The 10,175-nt window shown below is 40.9% G+C and overlaps 2 protein-coding genes across 2 annotated transcripts in view; one reads left to right on the forward strand and one right to left on the reverse strand.

Annotated features, from left to right (window-relative positions):
* Window positions 1-646, reverse strand: part of LOC116670005 (C-X-C motif chemokine 10) — a 1,979-nt gene extending 1,333 nt beyond the window's left edge. Inside the window, exons 1-2 of the mRNA XM_032500214.1 lie at window positions 387-646; window positions 69-198 (exon numbers count right to left, since the gene is read on the reverse strand). Coding sequence (XP_032356105.1) covers window positions 69-198; window positions 387-438 — 182 coding nt within the window. The 5' untranslated portion in view covers window positions 439-646. The remainder of the gene's footprint in view (window positions 1-68; window positions 199-386) is intronic.
* A 3,311-nt stretch (window positions 647-3,957) lies between these two features.
* LOC116706100 (permeability factor 2) lies at window positions 3,958-4,939 on the forward strand. Its single transcript, XM_032542746.1, has 4 exons — window positions 3,958-4,226; window positions 4,396-4,528; window positions 4,651-4,737; window positions 4,877-4,939. The coding sequence occupies exons 1-4, from the start codon at window positions 4,160-4,162 to the stop codon at window positions 4,887-4,889; spliced, it is 300 nt and encodes a 99-aa protein (XP_032398637.1). The 5' UTR covers window positions 3,958-4,159; the 3' UTR covers window positions 4,890-4,939.
* The last annotated feature ends 5,236 nt before the right edge of the window (window positions 4,940-10,175 follow it).

The raw sequence follows: 10,175 nt of genomic DNA on the forward strand, positions 1-10,175 counted from the left end.
CTCAGATAGGTTTGTTTTGTGAGTACAAATTAAGAGAAGAAATGTTGAACTTTGGCCCCAGTGCTTACATAATCTCAATATCTTGGCAGTGGGAGCTGGGAAGGTGCACCTCCACCTTTCCAATGTAACGTCCGATGGGCCTTTTCTCCTTGCTGATGCATCGACATCGCTGGTTCACTCCATGATTCCCCAGAATACCTGAAGTTATGAGAAGTTAGAGAAAAGAAAATGTCAGTTTATGGACAGAAACAAAGTAAAGCACACTGCCAACTGCTAAATACAGATCATAAACATGCACTTAAATCACAGAGTGCATGAATGCTGGCAACAAAGAGAGTGAAGGCATTTTTCTACTTTTTACCAAAAAAGTGACGGATTAGACTCACCCTCATAGATAGTCAGGAACACTAGGAGTGCCACAGTAGTGTTGATAGACATATCTGTTGTGAAGTTGAAGATAGGGATACAATCTTTGATTTGATTTTTAAGAAAAAGTGTTAGTAGACTGCAAACACGTGTAGAAAGCTCTGCCGTTCCCTCTGCAGTTGTGATGCAACTACAACTACAACTACAGTTGTGAAGTCTTCTCTGTAAATTGCTCTCCACTTTTTCATCATTGCTCCCTCCTTCAGTTATTACAAGGAAGGAAGGTTTTTTTTATCATTGCTTTTGAAGGCCAAACGAAAGTTTATTATTTTAGGACTAAAGTAGTGGTTTTAGTTTCCCACATTTACAATTTTATCTCACTGCACTTAGATGAAGAAAAAAAAGAAAGATTTTCCAGATGAAAGTTGTCTCTTTTTTGCATAATTATCTATAGTTGTCATATATTTGTAGGTTCTCTCACATTACATTGTACCTTTGATTTGAACCTGTGTTATCCTACATATAACTGATTTAGTCAAACCTAAAATGAGTTTATGATATGCCAGCAAGCGTGTCCTGACATGATCTTTGATGTCAGATGTATGCACATGGAATGTAAACTCCTGCAGGGCCACCCACCCACAGATAGATTCATCCACTCAAAGCAGTCAATCTTTAAACCTCTCCTCCAGCTGTTTGGTATACCAAATACTCAATGACATGCCCGGAAATCCCCGGTGTGCTTCCGAGTCTTTAGGCTCTCACTTCCTCATCTCACTTCCTCATATTCTGTATTATTAATATTGCCAACAGTCCAACCCTAGTAGCTGAAACTAATTGTTTACTATTGTTCACTAATTACAATAGAGCATGCTTAAACTAAAGCAGCATGGTGTCGCTCAAGCTGACCTATCAGCGTTCTCTCAGACACAGAGAAAAACAAAAAACAAAACAAAAAGGAAGGCAGGCCAATGACAAGTTCATGATTCATTCCTGATTTTTCCCCGGCTGCTGTTAACAACAGTCTTTTGTATTCAGTATCAGTGTGTAGTGGGCACGTGCCTATTTACTTTGTAAACCATACTAAAGTAAGGCGCTGATACTGATAGTCAATGTTATCAGGCAGAATCTCATTCAAGGCAGAGCAACCTCTCTCTAAATGTGCAGTATTAAACTCTACCAACACTATACTCTTGTGTGCAATACCTTAATGAACTATGGAATGTTTTGCCAAGTTATACCAATGTTGAAGGAGGAAATGGAAATTTTAGCTGAGGTCAAGGGGAAGTTTTGGAAAATCCAAACTATGTATCATGCGGAGAAAGAAAATGGTGTCATACATCCTCTGTGATCCCATGAAGCTACAGACCCTGTTTCCTCTATTGGTTTCAATATATATATGTATCTATATTGTGTGTGTGTGTGTGTGTGTGTGTGTGTGAGAGAGAGAGAGAGAGAAAGTTGTAAGAACTTAGATTACAAATTATTATTAGAAAATAGTGCTCTTAATTTGTCTTTGCCATTATGTAGGCTACATGAAAACATGAAATGTCGTAATGCAAACATCCTGAACACATCTCTCTTCAACATATGTTCCAATTCAAAAATCATCTGATGTTAGCACTCTACCCACAGCACCACAGGGTAAATTTAGGGGGAAACCAATAGATAGAAAGTAGTCCAAACATAAGTCCAGTGATCACGGTCACGTTATCTCACCACATACACTTACACACACATCTTTAACCAAAACAGGCACAGCTGTAAATCAGAAACTTTCCAGTAAAATTCATCACATGCTTATCAAATGTGAAATTCACATCTGGTTTTATTTTGGCACAAGCCAGGCACAAATGACCGCAAAAGGACAGGAATAGTTCCAGATGAGCTCTGAATCAGGTCCTAAACTTCTCGTAAAGTTCTGTACTTAAGAACAAACTAGAGGTACTTGTACTTTACTTGAGTATTTCTATTTTATGGAGCTTTTTACATCTACTCCACTACATCTCAGAAGCAAATATTGTATTTTTTACTCCACTCCACTCCACTTTGATAGCTTTAGTTAGATTACAGAATACAATTTGCCATCCCCTTCCTGTCTAGTGAAACTATGTATCTCCACATTTGATGATTTTGAATGTGAATGTTTTGATAAATTGAAGAATTAAGTGTTCCTTTATGGGTTAAGAAAATTCCTCTTCTTCTTGAGATAAATAAACTGTTTAAAAACCTCCAAAGCCTCAAAACTTGAAAATGGATGTCAGAAAGCTAAAAACAGGGTTGTGTACTTGAGCTCATAAAAAGGGGACTTTTTAGGGATAGCTACTTGGTTCTCACAGGCCAGCGAGCGACGCTGCAAACATCCAAACAGAATATGATGCAATGGCAATACTGTAGAATAAACTAACTAAGTTTATCAAGGAGTTAAAATTTGCACAACCTTAAACATCTACAGCAATTAAATGCAAGACACAGATTAATGTGTGAGTAATATTAATCCAAAAACATCACATGTAATAGTTAAACACTGAAATTACTGCAAAATTAATACATTTACCGTTCATACTTTAAGTACAATTTGCAGATCATTTTTGCATATTTTTACTTAAGTAAGGTTTTGAATGCAGGACTACTACTTTACTTGCAGTGGACAGTGTGGTATTATAACATATGTAAAGGATCTAAATGGCCTAAATGACTTCTTCCACCACTGCTTTCCTGCCTTTCTGAGATTTATTTTAATTTCTGTTCAATAAAGAAATAATAAAAACAAAAATGTTACACTTTCAACAGACATAACTTAATCTCCCTTTCTAAACATTTTAATCAGCACATATTGTTTAAGAATCACTGTTTTCATAGAAGTTACTTCATACTTCCTTCTGCTTTGTGAAAGTGGACGCAGTGACGTATGGGCAGATGTGTTTGAGCCTGTTGAAGATGTGTCAGGCTCATAGTCCCATGAACCTTTTTGGAAAATCACCATATGTGTAGTAATGGCCCTGTTTTTTTATCTATAGGATGCATGAACATGGTGGAGATATGTTTAAAGTTTCTCTTTGTGATTGCATTTAGTGATCATTTATTATAACTGCATTGTTCAACTTGGTTGATTGTACCCTCGTTTGAAGAGGAATCCAAAAGAAAACTTGAAAATCAGATATAACTTTTCTCTCTGTCTCTTTCTAAAAACATGCTTTGGCAAGTTCTGTTAACGGTTTCACATTATTGAACTTCAACAGCACTGAACATGGCTGTGCATGCAGGTCAGTGTTTTATTATTGTTGTCGTTGTGTTTTACTAGCTCTCCAGCTGTTGACAGCAGCAGTGGTGTAACACACTGTTAACAGCCGTTCTAATTTACAAAGAATTTCTCTCAAGCATTCTGCAACTGAGTTTTAGACTTTTAATCGCTGTGTTTTTCAAATGGTACCTCTGCATTAGTAACATTTGTTGACCCATGGTGAGCCCTCTTGAAAATTAAGAGATGTGTCAGTCAAGTAACTTTCAGTGAAAAAATTCCCACAAAGCAGTCCCAGCTTGCACAACCTGTTTGACTCATTTCCCTAAGATGGCTATAAAAGGAAAGTCTCTACTCTTCAGCGCTAGATTCAAACAGCAGAGCGAGAAGGCAGCTGAACCAAGAAAAGTAAAAGTAAAGGAAAGAAGGAACTGACTAGTAGAATTCAGTACTATTAAAGGCTCTTTTACTTTTCCATTCAGACTTCATCAGACAGCTTTCAGAAAGACAATTTTTAGTGTTAATTGTTGCAGAATTTTGTAAAAGTCAAACATGATGATCAGCAGAATCCTTGTCGCCTCTATTGTGGTGCTCCTGGCCTTCATGGCCTTCAGTGAAGGTAAGAATGTTTTTGTAAATCAATAATTGAATGTAACTGTATTGAGCTATGCTGTTGATCAGGTCACTCTGCTGTGCACATTCTGCTGTCCTCTTTTCCTCGATGCTTCTGAGCTATCAACACTAGCTATTGCACTTTGTGACCATATGTGACTCCTGTGTCCTAACAGGGATGAGTCTGAGAAGCCTGGGAGTGGAGCTGCACTGCCGCTGCATCCAGACCGAGTCCAAACCCATCATCCGCCACATCGAGAAGGTGGAATTGATTCCTGCCAACTCCCATTGCGACGAGACTGAGATCATGTAAGACCTCATTTCCAAGTCTCCACTGCGATGGTGTTGATACTTTGAGGTTTTGTCACTGTCATCTGCTGGCTTCACCAACATTTTCTGACTGCATCTCTGTTTCTTGTTTGATGTTGCAGTGCCACTCTGAAAAAGACAGGCCAACAGGTTTGCCTGGACCCTGAAGCTCCCTGGGTGAAGAAGGTGATTAAAAGGATCCTGTCCAAGTAAGTACAGATCAATGACACAGTATAAAGGCACTCAGTCATCTACTCTCATTATGTAACTGGAACGTGATACAGAGAAGAAGAGTGTTCATTTCTGATGCACAATATAATTCTTCTTTTGTGTTTCTTTTATCTGCAGCAGAAGACGGTGAACAGACAAGGAGAGATGTGCTTCATGAGTCTGAGCCGTTTAAAGACAAATGAAAAGTCCATCCATCTTCATCCGCTTATCTGGTATCGGGTCGCAGGGGCAGCAGCTCCAGCAGGGAACCCCAAACTTCCCTTCCAGAAAGTATTTGTTGTCATTACACTCATCTCATTTTAATACCAGAAGATTGCCTGATGTCCTGATTTTCAAAATTTTGAAAATGACAATTTACCCATTAAGGTTATGTTTGTATCAAACATGTTATTTATTGTCAAGTGCTTGTCATGTGCTTGTTTGTGATGTCACTTGTGTGTGTTATAGCCCTGTTACTTGGCTGCTCTTGTAGTTTGTAAAACTCCATGATGTTATCTTGTCTAAAACTTATGGGTTCAACATATTTATTGATGTATTTATGGAACGTGAATGTATCTGGATTCAGTTGTGTAGCTGTGCTGACAACCTATTTAATAATTAAAAACGTTTATGTAAAATTGAAAATGGAATTTCTATGATTTATTTTTCTTACATATCATTAATTTGTCTAAACTGTTTTATGTCCCTTGCGAGGATGAAGTTATGAGATGAGTGTAACCCTTTAGTAACTGATACATCTTGTTTTAGAATATTTCTTAAATGTATTAGAAATTACCAATATGCAGTCAGTACAAAACCACAAATTGAAGGAAACATGTTCCCTTAGACTTTATTTTATAGTTTTGTTAAAAGTCTTAAAGTCTTATACTGTAAGAATTCTTTCATATTCTATTTTAATTCTGTTTTATAACACATATATAGCCTACCTACTGATATAATCATCTATTGCACATCCTTTCTTTTACACATGAAGAAGTGCTTGAAGTGTGTACTGGATCAACTGTTTTCTACTTCCTTACGAGACTGGATCCAATATCATAGAGCTTCACCACAGATGCTCCTGGTCTAATGACGTCACTATCTTCCCATTGTGCATAACTCTGAGTTTATTCTTACATGGATAAATAAACTGAATTGTATGAGGTTGTGCAATCTGTAATTGTTTAAATAAGTGTACTTTTTAAAGGGATAGTTCTGATGAGTGGACAACAATAAGAATATTTTGTAAATATGCACATGATCTAATAAGACATGCACAAAATAATTAGGCAATGCACAAAAAGGCTGTTCATCTGCAGTACTTAATCATATTACATCTGACAGCCTCATGTTTCATGTTCTAAGAAGCCAATCATCCACCTTTAAACATGATTCAGCCTCTGACATGGAAGATCACTGTGGGAGAAAGGTGACTTTCACAAGCATGTTTAGGGCTTAAGCATGGAATGACTACAAAATAAAAACCTCAGCAGACAAAAATGTCATTAAAACTTGTGTGTGACAAATACTGATATGTGTGTGACAAATATGTCAAAATCCAACAAACTCAGATTTATATATATACTGTATTTACTGTATGTATATATATATTTAATTGTTGCATGGAGATACATTGATAATCGATTTAGAATTGAATCGTTGGCCTCTGAATTGGAATTGAATCGTGAGGTGCCAAGTGATTCCCACCCCTAGCAACTGGTGACAATGCTGTTCACAACCTTCCCTGTTCTCTTCTCCTGTATTGCAAACTAGTGTAAGTTTCCATCAGCAAGAGGTTGTTATGGGTTACAATTTTTAACAGAGTACATTTTACAGTGTTTTGACTGACTAGGATATTCAGCTGTATTAAGCCAGAGCAAGGCCAAGGGGGACAATATGCATGGCGGAAAACCTAAGCTGCTACGAACAAACACCAACTGACACCAACAGAAACTGAATAATTCTGCAGCACTGAATGTCAGCGTTGGCAGTTTTCGCCATGTTTTTGATAGATAGTAGGACCCCAGGAAGAGTACGTGCATAAGAGCACAGCTAATGGGGATCCTATAATAAACTATAACTGTTGCTGTTGGCAGCATTAATGGGGCAGTATGTGCGACAGTGAAGCAAAAAATATGATGATCCCATTGACTATGATGCAATGCTGTAGATTAAACCAGTGGTTTCCAAACTCTTTTTAAAAGAATGTAAAATTGAAATATCTTTTCATCCAAGTACCCCCTGCAGCACAAAAAAGTTTTGGTAGAAAAAAATATGACTGTGATACCATCAGTGTCTGATTTACTTTACAACAATACTGTAACTGAAAAAAACTTAAATGCTACATTTCAAATGTTTAGAATCAGTAAATTAATTCATTATTATAGTGTAGGCTATCATTTTGGGGGGAATTATGCATGACTGATATATTTGAAATTAACATTTCAAGGTCCAGTGTGTAACATTTTTAGTTGTTGATTATCAAAATCTATGTTGCCCGTTCACAACTAGTCCTTTTTCATGAATATTGACCACTACCATCAATTCCAAGTATTTCTATCGGCTTGAAATTTCCCATTTGCATTTGCATGAACTGGGGTAGACATTCCATATTCATGTGACATCTCAATATACGTTAGCTAGTAAGGCACATACAGGTCATAGAGCTCCGTCTTTCACATTTTTGCTGTCACATGATGAACTCACAGGTGCTGCTGAAGGGTATTGTTGCTTTCCGGCCTCGGCAAGTTGGAAGAAGGAAACATGGATAACATCAACAAGACAGTTTGTAGTACTCACTAAATCTTTAGATAAAATTTTGAAATTAATAAAAATTAAATGAACGAACCTGATCACCAGAGATAAAGCTGGATGAAGACGTGGATGACATTTTGGCTTTTTCAAGGCTGTAATACATACTTTGAACTGTGTGGCGCGAGAGAGTTGATTGTCATATGTTATCTCAACGCTAAATAGGAAAAATTCCCACACATTGGCCCTTTAAAATAAATCTTTTGTGCCCACTGCGATAGTCCAAATTACCCATAGGGGTACATGGACCCCATTTAACAAACACTAGATTAAAGCTTTAGTGCTTAACTTTTTATATTAATGATGATCCGTGACATTCAAGCCATTTCCAAATAAATTGATACAAAGCTAATTAAACCTATGAGCTCCACAAAACTCTCTGTATTTCTTAGTATGGCTATGTTCAGAAGATTTTGTTTTCCAAACATCTTTGCAAACTAACCACAGATTACTGTGGGTGTAGGCTTCCTCAAATCCTTCTGTCTCTTTATGTAATCCCAGACACACTCAATGATATGGTTGACCAAGGAAGGGATAGAGAGACCCCGCCCGGAGGAAGCCCGGGGCCCCCGTCTGGAGCCAGGCCCAGACGGTGGGCTCGTGAGCGAGCGTCTGGTGGCCGGGTTTGCCACGGAGCCCGGTCGGGCACAGCCCAAACAAGCAACGTGGCACCTCTCCCTCAGCCATGGGCCCACCACCTGTGGGAGGATCCAAAGGGGTCGGGTGCGCTGCTACATGGGGGCAGCGAAGGTCAGGGGCTTCGACGGACCAGAACCGGGCGGCAGAGGCTGGCTCTGGGGACGTGGAATGTCACTCTCTGTGGGGAAGGAGCCAGAACTTGTGCGGGAGGTGGAACGCTACCGGTAGATCTGGTGGGGCTTACCTCTACGCACAGTCTCGGTTTGGAACCGTACTCCTGGATAGGGGTTGGGCTCTGTCCTACTCCGGAGTTGCCATGGGGTGAGGCGCCAGCGGGTGTGGGGATACCTCACAAGTCCCCGGCTGAGTGCCGCGCGTTGGAGTTTACCCCGGTGGACGAGAGGGTCGCCTCCCTACGCCTGCGGGTGATGGGGGGGAAAACTCTGACTGTTGTTTGTGCATGTGCACCAAACAAGAGTTTGGAGTATTCGGCCTTCTTGGAGACCTTGAATGGAGTCCTCTATGGGGCTCCAGTAGGGGACTCCATAGTTCTGCTGGGGGACTTCAATGCACACGTGGGCAATGATGGAGATACTTGGAGAGGCGTGGGAGTGAGTCCTTACCCCAAGTGAAGGAGTTTAAGTACCTTGGGGTCTTGTTCGCAAGTGAGGGGACCATGGAGCGTGAGATTGGTCGGAGAATCGGAGCAGCCGGTGCGGTATTACATTCTGTTTATCGCACCGTTGTGACGAAAAGAGAGCTGAGCCAGAAGCTCTCGATCTACCGGGCAATTTTCGTTCCTACCCTCACCTATGGTCATGAAGGTTGGGTCATGACCGAAAGAACAAGATCCAGGGTACAAGCAGACGAAATGGGTTTCCTCAGGAGGGTGGCTGGCGTCTCCCTTAGAGATAGGGTGAGAAGCTCAGTCTTCCGAGAGGAGCTCGGAGTAGAGCCGCTGCTCCTTCGCGTTGAAAGGAGCCAGTTGAGGTGGTTCGGGCATCTGGTAAGGAGGCCTCCTGGGCGCCTCCCTAGGGAGGTGTTCCAGGCACGTCCAGCTGGGAGGAGGCCTCGGTGAAGGCCCAGGACTAGGTGGAGAGATTATATCTCCAACCTGGCCTGGGAACGCCTCGGGATCCCCCAGTCGGAGCTGGTTGATGTGGCTCGGGAAAAGGAAGTTTGGGGTCCCTTACTAGAGCTGCTGCCCCCGCGACCCGATACCAGATAAGCGGATGAAGATGGATGGACTCAACGATGTTGAGATTAGGGCTCTGTGGGGGCCATGCCATCACTTCCAGGACTTCTTGTTCTTCTTTACACTGAAGATAGTTCTCAATGATGTCTGCTGTGTGTTTGGGGGCATTGTCCTGCTGAAGAATAAATTTGGGGTCCAATCATACATCTCCCTGATGGATGATGGATGATAATATCTCCCCATATTTCTCAGCAATGAGGACACCATCGGTCCTGACCAAATCTCTGACTCCATTTGCGGAAATGCAGCCCCAAACTTGCAAGGAACTTCCACCATGCATCATTGTTGCCTGCAGACACTCAGTATTGTACCACTCTCCAGACCTTCGTCGAACTAACTGCCTTCTGCTACGGCCAAATATTTTATTTTGACTCATCATCTAGTCTAGTCTGCACCCAGTTCCTATGTTTTTGTGCATGGTTGAGTCGCTTGGCCTTGTTTCCATGTCGGAGGTATGGCCTTTTGGCTGCAACTCTTCCATGAAGATCACTTCTGGCCAGATTTCTCCGGACAGTAGATGGGTGTACCTGGGTCCCACTGGTTTCTGCCAGTTCTAAGCTGATGTCACTGCTGGACATCTTCCGATTTCGAAGTGAAATAACCTTGATGGGTTTTTCACCTGCAGCAGTAAGTTTCCTTGGCCAACCACTGCGTCTGCGATCCTCAACATTGCCCGACTATTTGCAAGTGTTCCTGTGAGAATTGATGCTGGTTTGAAGGCAAAGGGTAGTA

Source organism: Etheostoma spectabile, chromosome 2 (genome assembly GCF_008692095.1).
Source record: "Etheostoma spectabile isolate EspeVRDwgs_2016 chromosome 2, UIUC_Espe_1.0, whole genome shotgun sequence".
NCBI lineage: Eukaryota > Metazoa > Chordata > Actinopteri > Perciformes > Percidae > Etheostoma > Etheostoma spectabile.

Bases quoted from the DNA above. Each gene is read 5' to 3' on its own strand.
- LOC116706100 (XM_032542746.1), top strand. From the start codon at position 4,160: ATGATGATCAGCAGAATCCTTGTCGCCTCTATTGTGGTGCTCCTGGCC. The intron at 4,227-4,395 runs GTAAGAATGTTT...GTGTCCTAACAG, and splicing joins CTTCATGGCCTTCAGTGAAG to GGATGAGTCTGAGAAGCCTG. The intron at 4,529-4,650 runs GTAAGACCTCAT...TTGATGTTGCAG, and splicing joins TGCGACGAGACTGAGATCAT to TGCCACTCTGAAAAAGACAG.